The 18,372-nt window shown below is 46.1% G+C and overlaps 2 protein-coding genes across 5 annotated transcripts in view; one reads left to right on the top strand and one right to left on the bottom strand.

The window, feature by feature from the left end:
• The first annotated feature begins 375 nt into the window (after positions 1-375).
• PLA2G12B (phospholipase A2 group XIIB) lies at positions 376-14,585 on the top strand. Of its 3 annotated transcripts, none has more exons than XM_044420542.1 (5): positions 376-715; positions 6,412-6,488; positions 7,699-7,864; positions 13,777-13,896; positions 14,129-14,585. In XM_044420542.1, exons 1-4 carry the CDS (start codon positions 478-480, stop codon positions 13,893-13,895), a joined length of 600 nt encoding a protein of 199 aa, XP_044276477.1. In that variant the 5' UTR covers positions 376-477; the 3' UTR covers position 13,896; positions 14,129-14,585. The 3 variants fall into 3 exon arrangements, with proteins under 3 accessions (XP_044276477.1, XP_044276476.1, XP_044276475.1); XM_044420541.1 differs by having other exon boundaries at positions 6,412-6,500; positions 14,166-14,585; XM_044420540.1 differs by having other exon boundaries at positions 6,412-6,500.
• A 544-nt stretch (positions 14,586-15,129) lies between these two features.
• OIT3 (oncoprotein induced transcript 3) overlaps positions 15,130-18,372 on the bottom strand; it is a 39,881-nt gene continuing 36,638 nt past the window's right edge. For both annotated transcript variants that reach the window (XM_044420538.1, XM_044420539.1), the window contains one exon: positions 15,130-17,089. In XM_044420538.1, the coding sequence (XP_044276473.1) occupies positions 16,913-17,089 (177 nt within the window). In that variant the 3' untranslated portion in view covers positions 15,130-16,912. The remainder of the gene's footprint in view (positions 17,090-18,372) is intronic.

Genomic DNA, 18,372 nt, shown 5'->3' with positions numbered 1-18,372 from the left:
GAAAGAAAATGGTTTCCTCTCTTCGAGGTTTTCCCAAACTGGAGGTGCTTTTCCCTGCTCCATTCAGTTCTGCAGAAGTGATGGAGTGAGAATCTGTGATCAGGCAGGGAGGAGTAGAGCTAAAACGTGGGCATCTCAGGATTTCCTGGTTAGCCTTGGAATTCTGTCACACCAGCTTCCCATTTATGTCACCTCCTGAGCCGAGCTGGGTGGCCCTAGGAGCAAACAAAAGAGCCCTAAATATTGGGCAACATCCATGGTTCATGAGTTATGCTTGAACCGAAGTATCTGAACTTTGTGCTCCCTGATTGTGGTGATCTCATCCTGTTACCACAGCAGTGTTTAAAGTCCATCTCAAGAGAGGCGTCTGTCCTGCACTCAAAACTGCTGACTTCTTGTTACCCCCTTGCATTCTCCCCGTGCAGCTCCTTACACTGACTTTCCATTCCTGGTGTTTGTGTTGGGTCTGACTTTGGGATGAAGTTAATCATCAGCACACTGATCTGGTGCTTGTCTCTGACTGTGGGGAAAGGTGCCGAAGAGGCAGCACAGGAGAACAGTGTGCATCCGACAGCACTTCCAGAGGAAAGCTCTTTCTATGACTGGGGGCTTGGGACTGTCCGAGACAGCTTCGAAGCAGTTAACGCATATTTTGACTTCGTCTCGGAGCTGCTAGGAGGGAAGAACGGAGTCTGTCAATACCGATGTAGATACGGTAAGCTCCTCTTCTTTCATTCACAGTCAGAGTTGGCCCGAATCCACAGGAATTTTTCCCTTTCAGCCCAAAAGAGGCTTCTGGGGGGAGAGGGGATTACAGAAATTGCCAATAAGACAGCCCCTGCCCTCAGGTTGACAATCTAAAAGACTTGTCGCACAGGGGAAAGGATTACCATAGAGAAGCAAGAAACACAGCTCAGGTACCAGTTCCCTGTTTCAGGTGTTCTTTCTGGCAGGGAAGAGCAGGCGGATCTTGCAATTGCTCCTCCTGTGACCAAGGTACAGGGCCAGGCTGAGCAATTCCTTGCTGTGACATTATTCCTGGGAGGCAGGGGCTGCAGCCCCCCAAGGACCCTTGATTTTTTTTTTTTTTTTTTTTGCCCTGTGGCAAATTCAAAATATTGCCTTGATTTGCTTGTATACTAACTGAATTAATACACTATTGTGATACATACTAGTCCATCTGGGCCACATAATCCCCTCAGGCTCTGAAATGATCATAGTTTCTAATCCCCATTTCACCTACAAGAACAGATAAATGGGCTATTCCTGTTGCAATCCACCCTCTTTGCACAGACAATCTTTTGATCTGTTGAGCACAAAAAGAATAGCGGGTCAGTCTGATCTTTTAGTTCAGGAGTAAACAAACCAGGCACACTCCAGATATTCTGAAATGCAACGCTGCTGCCCCAGCAGCATGGCCAATAGCCAGGGATTGTGGTAGTTGCACTCCAAAATTATTTATTTATTTATTTATTTAGTAAAACTTTTCTATGCCGCCCTATTTGCCGAAGCCTCGGGGCGGCTCACAACATAAAATAAAATACAAAAATAACAATATAAAAATAACAATATAAAATAAATAACAATATAAAAGAAGTCGCCCTGGCCAGATAAATAAGCAAATACTGTTAACAATTAAAATGACGCTTAAATAAAAAGGTCTTCGCCTCGGTAGCCTTCCTTTCCTTTAGTCAAATAGATGGGTGTGGTGGTGTGGAAACTTGTGTAATACAGAGAGGGTCCCATCCTTCCGACAAGCTACTACACTGCATTCGAGCATCTCCCCCAAAAGTGCAGAGGGCAGGTGGCAGCTGTCTGCCCAAGACAGTTACCTTGTTGAAGCAGATGTCCCAGGGATGTTGGCAGTCCTGCATCCAAGCGGCTGCCGGGTTTGCCTTTATGGTTGAGCCAGTCCTGGCCCCTTATAAATCGCAAGCGCCTAGCCGACAAGGTCAGCATCGCATGGTGATCTGAGTGCAGGACTAGGGAGACCTGAGTTGTGGTCCTCACTTGGCCATGAAGGTCACTGGGTGACTTCCGGCCAGTCACTGACTCTCGGCCTAACCTACCATGCAGTGGAGAGGAGGTCTCCACTTTGTGCTCCTCAGAGGAAAAGGTGGGCTGTGATAATAATAATTCAATTAATAAGAATTGATTGCAACATCCAAACTTGACTGCTCTAGTCCGGTCCATTAGTTCATCCCTCCTTCATCTCAAGACAGCATAGCTAACACACCTGGAGGGTACCAGGTTGGGAAAGGGGGCAATCTGTGCCATTCTCAGCATCCTTCTCTATCGGCCATGCTGGCTGCCATGGGGGGAGCTGGAGGGCCACAAGCTGCCCACTCCTGACTTACATTCAGGTTTCGGGTTGGAACCCACTGGCACCAACCAGTCCAGTGCTTCTCTGCTGCAAGCCACGTGGGCTGCTAGACCTGGAGCCTTGAACATGCCAGGGATCAAGAGACTGGGGAGGCCAACCCTGATTCCTTCTTTAGGAAAAGAGGGACCAAATCCCATGCATTTCACTCCCCCCACCCCCCAAATGACAAGCAGCCAGAGCTGGCAGCGCTCATCTTCTTGATGAGTGAGTTTGATGCACACAGCTAGCAAGGGCAGGGATCCCGCTTTACAGAGGACAGTCCTCAGAGGAGGGTCCTCTATTTAAGGGCATATGATTTGATTACCTCCCAAGGCCAAGTGTGGAACCACAAGGAGGGCGAGCAGGAGGGACCTTGAAGGGGCCCGCCAAGAGCAGGTGGGCAACAGGATGAGCAAGGCACTGAGGTCATCCGGTTACAGCCTCTCTGTGGTGAATTGCATTGTCTTTGTATTTAAGTTCTAATAATTACTTCAAAATGTGTACCTATGGATATGCATTAGCCCACGTAAATGTGGCATAAATTGGTATCACGCTTCACCCTCTTTTTTGAGCCATGCATTTCCCCCTTTTTGGGTGATACACAATTGTGTTCATAGCTAGACAGGGGATCATCAGACGTGGGGGTGCTTTCTGTTCTGGGGCAGGGAAGGAGGGGAAACACAGCATCCCTTTTGAGGAAAAATGTCTTGTGTTTGCTCTCTCAGGTTTTGCTGAAAAGACTAAAGTCTGCTTTTACAATGCCTCATGTCCTGCATTAGCCTATCGGCACTGAAGGAGTTCATAGGAGCTTTTGTTTACCCCCTTCTTATCTGGTCTTATCTTGCCAAGTGTCAGTGTCAAACCTGGACTGAGTGCTGTGTAATGTGGGGGGCACTCGGCGCCTCTTCCACCAATGGTCACCATGAAGGGGTGGGATTCTGATGCCAGCAAAAGGAGGGAAGAATTCACCCTATTATGTCGCAGGTGAGGCCGTCTTGCTCCTTTTATGGCCTTGGGACACCGACAGTCACTTTGGCACCCAGAAGGCTCGAACAGTGAAGGTTTCTCTTGCTGTCTGGACTGCAGCATCTCCAGCCACTTCTCTGCCTTTTTCAGAGGGGCAAACAGAGGATTGCTACAGACTGACATTTGCCCAAGGCCAGTGTACTGCACTGTGCTTATAGCCACAGGCCAGACTGGTCAGCTGCTTTATCTTGCCAGGTGGCCAGGAAACCTACCCAAGCTCTGCACTGGATGGAAAATCCAGGGAAGTCAGGGAGCGATAAGAGCCTCTTCCTTCCTCGCGGGGCAATACGGACAAGCTGTTTGCCAAGAGGCTACCCACCACACTCTGCTTGTAGGAGGGAAAGGGCTTGCTGGGCCACCAGATGAGCCTACCAGCTGCCAAGGCTGAGGGTCTTTTTAGGCTGGGTGAGGCCCAGGTAGCTGTCAGTGTCCAAATGTGTCGCTCAAAGCTCCATCACCGAGGAATCTCAGCAGCAAGGCAGGTGGGATGCAACGTTTCCCTGTGCAGAGTACATTCTGAAGGACATACTCCTTATGTAGGTGAGGAGAAGCATCGGCCCAGTGGGATGTCCACCCTTGGGAGGTTCTAGGCAGGAACTCCAGTCTCATTAGCACAGCTGATCCCCAGGGTCTGCATCCACATTTAAGTAGGATCAACTTTGCTGGTTGAAGTGGACCTCCCTACCTTTGCCCTGTCAAGAGCACAGCCTTCCTCCTTCTGCAGATGTGACAGAGAATGAGGAGACCCGGGTCAACAGGGTGAATCCCCCACTCATTCTCTGTGAAAATCTCAAAAAATCAGGCTAAGGAACTTTCGAGCAGTGGGGCACTTCCTTGCATAGAAGAACATTTCCTCCTTGAAAAGCAGAGCCACCAGAACGCATGTGAAATACTAGTGGTGCGGCTAGAGGCCCTCCCTTTGCTTTGAAGCTATCTGAGCTGATGGCACGAATGTCTGTTAACTTAAAGGAAGTGGGAAGGGTGGGCATATCGGCAGCTTAAAGTCTCTGGGGGCACCGCATTGGCTACCTTTGTACTATAGCCTGTCCTCTAAGGTTATCCCCCTTCTCATTAAAAAATAACCTTTGCTCATTGTTGCCAGCCTCCACTTGACCTGTTTTTGAAATCTCCCTTTACAAAAGACCAGGGCTTTTTTTTGTCATCGAATGCACCGGAACAGCATTCCAGCACCTTTTTTCCAATGGATTTTACGAAGTGATTTTGAATCGTAGCAAATCAGCAGCAAACATCATTAACATAGTGCCTACAGGCTGCTTTTGTGTCTGCTATCTGATAGTGAGATAGTGAGGGCCCCTCGGCTTGGGATTGGTGTGTGTGGTTGCACACTCATTACTGCCGGCGGGACGTGAGTTCCGGCACATTTTTTTTTTTTTTACAAAAAAAGCACTGCAAAAGACCACCCAAAACCTGTGGTAAAGGGATTTAATTAAAGAAGAAAAAGCTACAGTGTAACTTCAGTAGTGCTATGCTAAATCGTAATTTCAGTACCTGATCATCACATTCCAGGACAAATAATATCAGCTGCTTTTCTCACGTTGTGCAAATGCTCATAAAAGTATATTTTGCTGACATGAAGGCAATTGCCATGCCATCTTGAATCAACAGGCAATGACAAACCCTATTTCTATTTGCAGCTGGTATTTCTCCTCTCACTTGGTCCTTTGCAAAAGCCTGGCTGTATTGCAGAGGCCAAGCAAAAAAAATAAACATTCTTGGAATGGCGTGGCTGTCAAATATTATGTGCCCTTTCTGTAAATGTGTTGCATTTTATCACTGTAGATAAACAAATGCAGTGCACATAGCAGGTTTTTTGCCCTCCTTGAATCTGCAATGTGCATGACCTGAAATGTTAAATATGGCCAGGAAACAGGAAAGGCATAGCATTTGAGTCCGGGGATGGAATGTTTGACAGCGCCTTAGACAAGGCATGAAATGAAATGCACCTGATAGCTGACTGTTGACACCTTATAAAAGATCACCTGCTACAGCTGGAATAATAAAGTTGGCATCTGAAACAGTTGAATTTGGAAGGGGAAAAGTCATTTTCTAAATAGATATTTCAATTTCATATGTGAAACAATGTACCCAAAACCGGTGGAGGGCAACATTGACTATTTGGGCAGGTTGTAATTCCACATTTTTGCAAAAGGTGGTTGTGGTTCCAGTGAAGAATAATCCACTATGGCCTGAAGCAGGTGGAGAACATGTGGCCAGAAGCTACATGTGGCCCTCCAGCCTGTTTTGCAGCCCCCGCTCCACCCGCCCAGCTGCTGCTGCCACACTGCCAACGCTTGATGGCACAATGGCATCCACTTCCCAACGACATACACAGTTTGGAGGAGGGGCTGAGGAGCCAGTGGGGGAGAACCTACACAGTGTGCCAGAAGCACAGGAGAACAAAGCCAAACGGTTGGTTGGACGGGATTAAGGTAACAGGAAGCAGAAAGAACCTTCAGGGCAGGTAAAGGAATAGCATAGCTAAAGGGAAGACCTTTTAGGACAGAGATAATAGCATTTCTGCGGCATAAGTGGGAAACAAGATTTGCAACGTGGATTCCGGATCAGATCAGGAACGCAATCTTAAGTCTAAAGCTACTCTGGCAGTGTCAGGCTTTTGGCAGCCACATTATGGCAGAGCTTTTGCTCCTTTTGTCCCGACGGTGACTTGCCTATAGAACAAGGTGGCCCTCGCGGGGCCACCCCAGCAGCAACGCAGCAACATGGTGGCGGGAATTGCAGTGGCAGCTGTGGAGTGTGGACCCCACCAGCAAATTGGCTGCTAGACCCTCCACAATATGGCATCACTGGTGGAAAGGGTGCGAGCCTGTATATATGGCTTCAGTTTTATCTTGCCAAGGGCACAAAACAAATTTAATCCTTGCTCTTTGGCACCCCAAAGCCTCTTGTTCAGCAACAGCATAAAGGATTTTGTGCGAGGTTGTTCTTTCCAAGAGTGCCATGTAGAACTATCAATAATTTTGTTCCCCTTTCTTGACTTGAAGGGAAAGCACCAATGCCTAGACCGAATTACAAGTCTCCAGAACCGAACGGCTGCAGTGCCTATTTCCTGGGTCTCAAGGTACCCGAAAGTGTATGTACCACTAACAACTAATTTTCTGACAAAATAATTTATTAACCAAAATATCCAGGGAGAAATGAACCCTTGATTGTGCTGGCAAGGGGGTGATTGCTTGTTTATTTTTGTTAATTTTTCTCCAAATTGGTCAAAGTTTGCTGCAGAGTCACTCATGTCATTGATATCAAGCACAAGCTGTCTGCCTGCGCATGCCAAGGGGGGGGGGCAGCTGGCTACTGATGGTGAGCGGAAGGATAACGTGTCACCCAACTGCTGCCCACATAATTTACTGTTTCACTGGCAAGTCAGTGTAGCATTTGGCCCCCTGTTGATGGTGAGGCTGCCACAAATGAATGAATCACCTGGATGGAACTGCATAAAAAGACTGACGATGCAAAACACTAATCCTCCCTGTAATTACTAAAAGGCAAAACTGCCCTCAGTAAGGTGAATCCTGAGAAGCAATAGGTCACCACAGAGTGGCCAGGAGCTGCGAGGCACTCAGACACGGATCAGATTGGAGCAAGTGGATACTTGACCTAATGCCAGTCGACGCCTTTGCTGGAGCAGATATTCTGCATTTGCCGGCTTAAGGTTTATGAACAGTTTATACGCCTCAATAACTTCATGCTCCCACAGAACACTCTTGTAATTGCAAATTGCTGCTGGAAGCAGCTTTCACTTCTGCACTCCCCTCGTTCTGCGTAGGATGCTTATAATCCCCTGAGTGCCCAGGGTTGCAGATGGCTCCACTAGATTGCACCCTAAATCGGGTAGTCGAAATGCAAAATTGAATGCTTGGCTAGATCACTTTGCTTCTCAAAAATGAGTGAAGCATGGTGTTTGTGGTGTTGTTCAGTTGCACTGGTACTTTCACACTGATTAGGAAAGTATTTGTACATCACCCAGATGCCCTGGCGTGAGGCCCTACAAAAGCTGGAGTGGCTTGCTTCGTCGACACGTTTGGGTCACCTGTCACAGAGGGGGCTGCTGGCCATGAGGAATCTCTTGCCTAGGCTGCTCAAAGCATGGGCAGGATAAACTGTGGGTCCCAACACTGGCAGTCAGCCGCCTTGCCTGATGTTCAGTCTCACTGCAATGTGCTGGAAGGACCAGCAGCATCGCAGCTAATTCATTCACCATGAAATGTGATAAAGCTATGAGCAAAATGTTCAGTATTCGAATCCTTTCTCCTCTTTCTTTCCTTGTACAGCTGGATATGGGTATCCCGGCCATGACTAAGTGCTGCAACCAGCTGGATGTATGTTACGACACGTGTGGTGCCAACAAATACCGCTGCGATGCCAAGTTCCGCTGGTGTTTGCAGTCCATCTGCTCTGACCTTAAACGTAGCCTTGGCTTTGTTTCCAAGGTGGAAAGTGAGTTTTCTGTTCAGGCAGACTTTAAAAATGTGTAGCTCAAAAAGGGACCATTTCCCAAGCAGCTCTAGGTCCTCTGGAGTGTGTGTTAGTATATGTGTGAGAGGAGAGCATGCACGCGTGTGGCTGGTGATCCGGAGTGAGAGAGGCAAGGAGATTGAACTGGCTGGCAGAGAGCAGAACAGGAGGAAAACAGTTTGCCTTTGAGGACATGGACTTCTGATGGTGCTTCTATGAAACAGGTTTCCACTGTTTACTGTGTTGGGGCTGAGATGCCACCTCTGTTTTGCACTCAGTCTTTTGGGAAGTCACTTGTCCTCTGTGACTGGCCACGCCTCCATGGGAGTCATTTTGTGATGGTGTCCAAGAATCTCAAATTGCCATATGTGTCCACAAGCCTAAAAAGGTTGCTACGCCTGTTCCAGGACAAGCCCACCTGTGGATCAGTTCAAAAGAGACCTTTGAGACCAGATTTCTCCCTGCACCCAAATATTCAGACCATGGATTATTAGAGAATGACAATGTCGATTATATATTTGACATCGTGCTCATTTTCTCATGGCACCTGCAGGAGGGGGCAGTTAGGAACTGGAAGTAGCTTGAATACCTTTCTTAACATGCAGTTGTTCATTGGCAGTTCCTGGTAAAGATAAAGAGATTTGTTTATATAAAAGAGAGAGATTTTTTTTAATATATAAAAGATCCATAGTGTTTCTTAATGTATGCTTGGCGAGCTTGCCTCCTGCAAATGTTGGACTAACACCTCGCAGGCCACAGGCTTCCTAAACCTTCCTGAATTAAAAGTGGAAAGTTTGCATCTGATCTCCCTGTTGGGAAGTGAAAGCGATGCCCACCTTTTTAAAAGCCAAGCCAAGCCAAGCCAAGCATGCCACCCAGCAAGATAAAGGGGTTCTGTTTTTGTTTAAGCCATTCTGGGATAAAACTGGACAAGTTAAAAAGGGCATGCAATGCATAACATATTGCTTTGAAAAATACTGTTCAGCCAGAGTCCACACACCATTTACCTCTATCAGGCTCAGCCTACAGCAGTTAGATGGCTAAGAGGCTGCTAATTTATTTTCCAAGTGTAACAATTAAGATAAATGAGGAAGCTCAGACTTCAGAGCCGCTGAAGCAAGCTCACCGAAGATTCCCAGCCCCCGTGCCTCTCATCACTGGTTTCATTAGGGATGATAGAACAGAGTAGCTTTAGTGCTTATAAACATACACATCCTGCTGGAAACCAAAGAAATACGCCATGCTGACCAACATGATGGGTACCCAGGCAATATCAGAAGCCCATAGGATCACATCGAGAAGTGCCTTATACCAGGTCAGACCTGAGCTCCATCTTGCTCTGTACAGGTTACAACAATTTTCCCTAATCACATGCCTCTTGGAAGGTTTGCACTGCAAAACCGTTCCCCCTCCAGCAAGCTTTCTGTTCGCCTGGCTCAGCCTGCAGCTGGCTTGCTATGGCTGTCATTGCTACATCTTAGGAGCATGGGAAAAACTTGGTTCCCACTTTTCCAGCAAGGTTAACACAGAATGGAAAATCAGACAGAAAGCTGCCACTAATTGTGGCTAGTCAAAGGCATTGTTCAGCTCTCTTGCCTTAACATTTCTTTTTTTAGTCAAGAAAAGGGTTATAGAAATGGTAGGAGAACTTTGAAGGGTGGCAAAGCAAAGAGCAGGACTGAAGCCTCATAATAGTCTGTGAGTGAGGCGGGATAATTCAACAGGAAATGCCTTCTCCAAAGCATCCAACAAGAGGCCTTCATTGTTGGCTCTGAAGGTGCTTGCTAGCCAGTCCACACGGGTGGCTTGGGGCATTTTTCCCACCCCTGGCCTCTTCTGTCAACCCTTCTTTCAAATGGTTGACTTCTTCAAATTGGGCCACAAATCCTTCTCATAATTAGCAGCTTTCCTGCTACTTGTGGTCAGCCCTAACTAGGAGCCTGTGCAATGTGCTTGGTAAGTAAGTTACCAGTATGTGACCTCCTTCCCTCTCCTATTTAGGGTTGCCCTGAGAAAAGGATGTAGGTTTCCCATCCCTTTGGCCAAGGGGCCTTTGGCAGCCACAGGCTCTTGTCCGGGCCCCTGGCTCCCAGCCCATCCAGGGAGTGGTGCTTCACACCGCGTTCCCTGGGGGCTGCCATGAGGGAGAAAGTTTGAAGTCTGTGCAGACTGCAGAGTTTCATGGCTGAGATTTGCTTCTTTATGTACCCATGTGTTCCCCTTCCCTCTTGGTAAAAACGTTTTCTTTACTTTTATGTACTCTCCATCAATAACACCTTTTTCTTCTAATTTGGTTGGGAAATATATGATGGGGTTTCTAACTTAGTCCCCAAGGAAAGGATTTTCTCTCTCCACATGGCTTGACCATTAGGTAACACTACTGAGGCATTTGTGCTGGTCTCTGTAAAGAAGCTCAAATAAGCTAGAGTCATGTTGCATCTTTACTCTTCTTCCCTCTAACAGGTCAAAAAACCCAACTGGCTAGGTGGCCTGACAGAGCCACCAGCCAAAATCGCAGTCCAGCTACAATGAGCAAAGGTCACTCTAATGCTGAGCTGGATTCTGAAATTTACACAATCAGGTTAACAAATCAGAGACCTGATAATAATAAATGTAGGATTGGGGTGGGGGGGGGAAGACAACTCATTTTGAAAGCTTTTATGTTTTTCTAGATTTCCTCAGTATAACTTAAATGGATTTAAAACTAAAAGAATGAATCCCTTCACTTAATTGGGGCCATTTTTTCGTATCCTTAAACTTAAGTGCCTCCAGGCTCTGCTCTTCAAAGTCATTTCTCTGAGCAGAGGCTTTGAGTTTACATGCCTTTTCTTGAAGGGCTCTCCGCATTCTTGGCGTACTTTTATGTATTTCTCTTGTAGAAAATGTACTCTCTCCCTTACGTGAACTGCTGTACAAATTTATAGTAGCATATATGTGATCATTATGCTGTCAAAACCCTTTGCCGGACTAGTCCGAATAGTTAATAAAAGTTATTACAGTTGTCAACCTTGGCTAGAATGTGAGGAACTGAGAAATATGGTCAACAAGAAGTAACTATTCTTCTCGCATGTTTGCAGCAACTTGGAGCAAAGGGGAAGCAGCATGGAGAAAGCACATCCTCTTTACCAAGGCTTGGGGGCTTAGTGCAAACTTGTCATCATTTAGGACATGGGTCCTCAAACTACAGCCCGTGGGCTGGATACACCCTGCCATGCTCATCTAGCCAGCCCACCTCAGAGCTTTTGGACTCACTCAGAGAAAATGATCTCCGAGCGAGTCCAAAAGCTCTGAGCTGGTGCAGGCACACTCAGTGGGGAGATGGCCGTGATCGTGGTCACACTTGTCCAGGGAATAAATGATGTGATCACGGTCGTGCTGGCGGGGGGAGATGGCCTGCACTATCGCACCCATCTTCCCCCCAGCATGATCACGGACATTGTAGCTATGTCCCACGAGCGAGGGGAGCAAACATTTTTTAATTATTTTTTAAAAATAATTAATTTTAATTAATTCTAGTTTTAATTATTTTAATGTGCAGTGTGCGTAGGAATTCATTCATATTTTTTTCAAACTATAGTCTGGCCCCCCAACAGTCTGAGGGACAGTGAACTGGCCCCCTGTTTAAAAAGTTTGAGGATCCCTGATTTAGGGCTTCAGCAGATGAGATGAAGGAGATTCCTAAACAGAAATCCAAAGTTGCGCGGTGGTGGCTGTGGGGCAGCAGAGAATAGGATCAGAGCCGCAATACTGAGGAAAGCGAGCCACCCACGTCCTTCTTCTGGGGCCACCTGACTGAAATTGACCTAGATGTCGAGGGGGAAAAGCAGTTTGAAAGGAGCGGATTTTAAATTGGGGAAATGGGTTGGAGGAAATGGTGACGTACATCAGGCTGAGGGCAGGATCCAGATAAAAAAGGCCATGATACGAGGCTTGGGGTTCTTGCAAAGGATCCCTACCCAAGCAGAACATCTTGCTAGCATTAGGTAGCCCCTCCTCCTTTGGAGTGTGTGAGTATATAAACCTCAGAAAAATTTTCCTTTAGCTATCTCACTGCTTGCTTCCTCCTCTAATCCCTATACACTGCGTAACCTTCGCTTGGCATTCTGGGAGATTCTCCTGAAAACAGGATCTATCCTGTTGCCAGTAGCTGGTCCAGCCACTTTTGTGAGACTACAGGTACCTTGGGAGCACCCCTTGCTCTGAAAAAACACTTTTACGTAACATTATTTTATGGAAAGGGAGGGTAGAAATCCTAGAAGGAAACAGATTCATTCATAAGACTGCAACAGCCATGCTGGGCCAGACCAAAGGTCCGTCTAGTCTGGCGTTCTGCGGCCAAAGGGCAGGCCTCCCCCCAGCCTTGCAATGGAAACGGCAGAACTATAGTCTGCTTCAAGTGAGCTGTTGACTCTCTTAAAAGAGAGCGAGGGCCTCATACATGTTCCATTCCGTGTACACTAAGCTGGAAGTACATTAAATTAAACCTACATTATGTAAATACTGGCTATTCCACTCTGCCTTTGAGCAAGTTGTTGGTCTGAAAATGTTTTAAATGGTTGTTGTCTTTATGTAAGGTGTTATATTGCATGGTTTGAATTTTTGCGTTCATATATTGAATTGTAAATTGTTTTGAGAGGGCTTTCCATTTGGGACCATTGGATGCAGTTTTATAAATTAAGTAAACAAACAAACAAAGGCATGTACTGAAATATAAAAGTCCATTTGTCCTGAAAGAGGACAGAATCAATATTAACTTAGTTTAAAATATGCAATCCAAGGGAAATGGGGGGAAAGATGGCATAATGATGACAGTTTCAGGCCAATTGCTGCTCTGTGCAGCTGATGCTTTCTGGGGTCCCCAGAAACTGGCAGACCTGCGGTCCCCTCAACCTGATTCTGCCCACCTGAACCAAAGAGAGAGCATGTGCTTCCACGGGGCCCCCGCCTATAGCAAACTGTGCACATCACCTTGCATCCCGAAAGCAATAGTATGGAGACCTAGCCAGCTATTTTCCAGGATATAACCAGCAAGGCCAATATTGTTAACGATCGGGATGCCAAAAGCAGGAGGCAGAAGGCAGAGCTCTGGCACTACGGTTTCAGACGACATGTGGTTAAGTCTCAGGAAGATTTTTAATTCTGGCCAGTTTAGACGTCCTTTACTCTGAAGGGCTATTATAATGAGCAAATAAATGAAAGTATGTAGTAGGTATGTTAAAGTATGAACTGCTTTGTTCAGAAGCACAACCGAAACAGCAACAGCAATGCCCAAGGGTATCTTAGAGGAGATCACTGGTGTTGCCCTCATTGATACAGGTACAAATAAAAAAGAATAACTAGCACGACTACTCTTACCATGCTCACAGTATGTCTTTGTTTGCATCCCTGGAAGTTTTTGCAACAGGTGACTGGGGAAGTCCCCGCAGAGCGTAGCACTTCCCAGCAAGGGACAGGCATGTCTGGCCACCCACCCGAGGACTGACACCCGGCAGGGGTGTCCTTCACAAGAGCCCTCTGGAGTTGCTCTACCTTTACTGTTGCTAGCAACTCACTCGCCCGAGGCTTGCTCTGGCCTAGACATGGATGGTGCCGAGGAAAGATGCCGCTGCTGGTGTGCTCTCTGGCTCTCAGCAATGGCCGTGATGGGGTAGGACGAAGAGCAGCAGGCATGGATGATGGAGGCAGTGGGAAGGCAGGCCCACAGGGGGAGAGGGATGACTAAGAGAGTCTTGCTCAAGGACCCTCAGAAACCTGGATCTGCACTGCCTCTTGGCATGATCAAGCAAGAGGCAGCTTGTGGGCGAACAGCTGCCTACAGACAAGCGGAGCGAGCCCCATAAGTAAAAACCTGGGATTGCTGCTGCTGACATGCTTCTTTCCCCCTTTTGCTGCAGCCTGTGAATCAATAGCGGACACAGTCTTCAAAACAGTCAGGACTCTGGGCTGCCGCCCCTTCATGAACAGCCAAAGAAGCGCCTGCATTTGCAGTGAAGAAGAACGAGATGAATTGTGAGGTGAGCAGCCAGCCATGCGGCGGTGACGCTCGGACTGTGTGTGTCCCTTTCCATAGAAGAAGCTCCGCCGTTCACCCTGCAAAAGGTGCAGTGTTGAACATGGCCGAGTTAGGAGAGCCGTTCACTTGCACCTTTGAGTGTGAGGTGGGTTGCGAGGAGCCTGCACGAGCGGGGGATTGCCTGGGGTGGGCACCCTGTCCGTTCCATCTGATGTCTTCTGTCGCCCTCCCAGACCTTGCCGGGATGACAACCCTCCGTGAGCATTCCAGATGTAACAAAGGATGCGGACTCTGTAGGATGACAGTGACGATCATACACCTCTGCAGCGAATATGTGCGCAAGCGACCTACAGCTTTTGCCAGGCAGCTACGAATGCTTTAAGATGGTGCTGACCTCTGCTCCCGGAAAAAGCGATGCAGAACTGCCTAGTCATCCTGGACCACTGGCAGGTCAATAGAATGGTGGCTTGCCAGAATTCGCCTTGGGACCAAGAGGAGGAACATCAACAAAAGCACATATTCGGCATTGTTTCTGAATTTGTCATTAATTTTATTTCCATTCAGTCATTAGTCCACTTAGAGAGAAAGAACAGTTGCATGGCCTAATAGCAGGAAAGAAAGGAACCGATGTTATATTGACCGTAAGAAAAGTTTAACACTAAGACAATTGTAAAACTAACTTTTATTAAATAACAGATATCATTCAAAATAACATCAGAGACTGCCAGTTATGTTTATGACTCTCTCTCCTAGCTACATAAAATTGCTGTTATTTTAGCACTTTGGGTAATATAACTGTAGGTACTTTTATAATCATTCATATTTGCCTTACACATGGTTTTTCCACACTGTCACTCACCCCAAACTGAAGGCTTGCTGACATTTTGCACTGAAAATACTTTTCTAAATATAACCTGCCGCAACTAAAACTCCTTATCAGAGTCAAGTCTCTTGGGGCAGCTTTTGCACTGCAGTTACAGAATCACAGAATCACAGAATCATAGACTCAGTGATAGAGTCATAAAATTGTAGTGCTGGAAAGGGCCAGAAGGCCATTGGGTCCAAGGCCCTGCTCAGTGTGGGACTCCAGGTTGAACCATCCCCCTCAGCTGGTGGCTGTCCAGCTGCATCCTGAATGCCTCCAGTGTGGGAGAGCCCACAACCTCCCTAGGACATGGGTTCCCTTGTTATACTACTCTAACAGTCAGAAATTTTTTCCTGGTATCTAGCCAGACAATATTTGCATTATCATTTATTTATTTTCTGTACTGCCCAACAGCTGAAGCTCTCAAGTGCTGGGCAAATATGGGGAATTCAAGGCCATTTTTGCCCCTGCTAGTTGTGGTCTCCCATGTAGTCCCCAATGAAAAAAATTCAGACATCATCCTTTTTAATCTCTCACAATGGTTGTACTTGACAGCAGAACAAGAGTGATCTGACCGATGCAAAATGGAAAATATTCCATAAACTAAGAATGAGTTGGAAGGAGGAGGGGGACCACAAGGATACCCACTGTCTGCTCAGAAATGATAAGACTGTGGGTTCTTTCTAGCAATGCACATTTAAACAAGTTAAAGATGTGTAATTTTCAGCACTGTAGGTGTTGGCACCTGTTTCCAAAGGTGCTTTGGTTTCTTCAGTGTGAATTATATAGATTGAATGCCTAGTGCACTGGCTCAGTGCTGAGAGTTCACACAAACAAGTCTTTAGGTTACAATCTGCCACCTCTCAAGACTTCCACAAAAATGAAAGTGAAGAGACAAGAATGAAACAATGTTGAACAGAAAGAAAAAGGGTATTCTGGACTATTCTGCCAGAGGCAGTTTGAGGATTGCAGTGAAAAAGTTCTAAATTTTATATTAACGAATTCCATATAATTTGCTGAAAAAGGAAATGGTGATTTAATATCACTAGTTCCTCTTCTGTAAATTCAGTAAGTCAAATTAATTGCATTAGCATCATTGATCACAAAGCCATCTTTGACAGAAGGGAAATAAGATATGCTGATATTTGAATACCTGTGCATTAATCTGCTTTGTGAAAGGTCCCAAAATTTGTTCAGATTGCAAATTATGCCATTTGTTCCCTTCACTTTTTGAAGATCCCTTGCTGTAGAATTTCAGTATCTATCAAAATGCTAATATGACATTCAAAATAGCTAGATCCGTGAAAACATTTTTTTTAAATCACTCTCTGTTGATTTTAATGCAAAACAAATAAACTGGTGTGCTCATGCGCCAGTTTAAGTTGTTGGTCCATGGTAGCCAGTGTCCTCTCCCTAGTTTTTATCTCCATGTCATTGTAGATAAAACTCAGAACTCCTACTTAAGTGATTAGCTTGATACTTTAATTGTTCTTTGAATAAATAATTTCCAATGGACATTGGTACCATTTTGGTCCTCTGAAGCAAGTGATTAATTCAATCACATGAAAGCTATCAAATAAGCTTTGGAAGCAGATTGCATTTGAGTTTTACATAAGCAAGTTGGGATTTCAATGAAAAAGTTGTAATCACAAGGGCTTGTATCCAATGGCGTGGCATTCTGCTAGTGCAAAGCTTCTATTGCCTTCAGGAATCCTGTTTTCATCCTTAAGTAAGTGTCAAATTACAAAAATACATTGGTTCTGCTTGTGCAAGACCTTGTGCAAGGCACTGCCTACCCACATGTAGCCAACATGCTGTTTGTACTATCGTGCTAGTGCTGCTAGTGGCTGGGCAACTACAGACAGAACAATGCCAGCTCCTGTAACTGGCATTAATATAACTTAATCTTCCACTACTATAAGACTGGAGAAAACTCAGCCTTCCTCAGCCGAGTGGGATTAGGCACCCTGGCTAGTGGGTTGGACTACAACCGTCAGCATATGCTATACAGGCAATTCTGGAGTCATAGTCCAATCCATTTAGTGGGCACGGTTAGAGAAAGCTGATCTTTCTCTTTTGGTTTTAAAGCAGACTCCAACTACAGTTCACTATTACAGATACATGGGGGAAAGCTTCTATTCACAAGACAGACCTACTCCTCCACATCGATTCGAATTGGGCCACCCGTCAAGATGCGATTAGCCACGGGACTGGCTTCTGCCTCCTCTGCCTCAGTCCATCTGCGCATCCGTCTGCGGCAACCTTGCGCACAGCGAGAGCTTTCATCTCTCGCTCCACACACAAGGACACGGCAGTGCAGGAACACTTCCTGAATGTAAAAGGACAGATCTGTTAAGTATCTCTGTGGTCTGGCTAAATATGTTACGCCCTTCCTCCATCCTCGTTCTAACGGTGGATTCTAGGATTTGCTAGAAAAAGGACACAAGTTCGTAGATGGTCTGGGGTTGGAGGAACAGTTACATGGAAACAAGAAATTCCTGTGTGTAGACTGTTTTGCCTCTCAGCCACGTGAAACCTGCCGGCTTTTGAAAGGCACAAAGGAGGAACTGAACAAGAGGAAAGCAGTTTCATGTGCTAAGAGTTTGCCGGACTAGGAGGCTTGTACTCCTTCTGTCTTGACACCACTAACTGGTATGGTGTTATTAACCTTTCTTCTGTCCTTGCAGTGTCTTCTCCCAAGCAGAAAATCTAGCCTAGAAAGACAGCATCGAACTGTCTGCTGCAAGATAATATGACTCAGATGTTGGTCCTGTAGGAACTGTACCCTAAATTGCCAGACTCATTTACCTATTAAATTAAATGCATACATAGCAAGATTTGCCAGCACTGAAATGCAAGTTGTCTAGAAGGAAACAAAACAAACAGTGACTGGCTATTTTGCCCACCCCACACGTTTTGGTCATAAGCGAGGTCTCAGGGTGGTTTGTGAGACACCCCTGCCCCTCACTTTCACTAGGTTCAATTAGCAAGGCTAATTAGGCAGCTCATGCCTGGCATATGCAAAGAAAGAAAATAAGCTACCATAGCTATTTTTTCTCCCATTGTACAAATGTACCCAAAGTGTTGGCACCTTACAAGGAGCAGGGTTGGAAGTAACTGAAAAAGGCAATAGTATTCCATTCCTGAACATGGGTTGAAAATCACATGCTGACATCTACAAGTTCCAGGTATCTTTAGCTTTACCACTTAAAAGGAAACTGTGGCTAGCCAAGTTTTTCTCTTTTTCTTCAAGGAGACAGAGGGCATAGCAGCTGCATGGAATTTGCATGGATTTTCTCGTCATTCTAAGAAACCTCCTAAGCAGTGCTTTTTTTGTAAGAAAAAGGGTGTGAAACTCATGAAATTATTTACCTTTCGCATGTAGTCAATCACTGTACACACACTCACACACGTCAGTTGTGTAATGAAACATAACGGTCGCTGCCCGCAGAAAGCACTCAGCGTGCGACCATACGGCCAATCACGAGCCGAGCAGCGTCCCAAGCCGAGCAGCGCCATCATATCCAGTGCGGACAAAGTACGCCTGCATCGGACTCGACACGCAAGCAGCCCGCGTGCACCGTTTTAATGATTTTGCCGCTGACCTGCTAC

Source organism: Varanus komodoensis, unplaced genomic scaffold (assembly GCF_004798865.1).
Source record: "Varanus komodoensis strain SLA01 unplaced genomic scaffold, ASM479886v1 scaffold11, whole genome shotgun sequence".
Taxonomy (NCBI): domain Eukaryota; kingdom Metazoa; phylum Chordata; class Lepidosauria; order Squamata; family Varanidae; genus Varanus; species Varanus komodoensis.
Note: the sequence above shows the minus strand (reverse complement) of the source record. Positions and strands in the feature narration are given on the sequence as shown.

Excerpts from the sequence above, each read along its gene's own strand:
- PLA2G12B (XM_044420541.1), top strand. The coding sequence starts at position 478 with ATGAAGTTAATCATCAGCACACTGATCTGGTGCTTGTCTCTGACTGTG. Across the intron at positions 716-6,411 it reads TCAATACCGATGTAGATACG|GGAAAGCACCAATGCCTAGA; the intron begins GTAAGCTCCTCT and ends CTTGACTTGAAG. Across the intron at positions 7,865-13,776 it reads CTTTGTTTCCAAGGTGGAAA|CCTGTGAATCAATAGCGGAC; the intron begins GTGAGTTTTCTG and ends CTTTTGCTGCAG.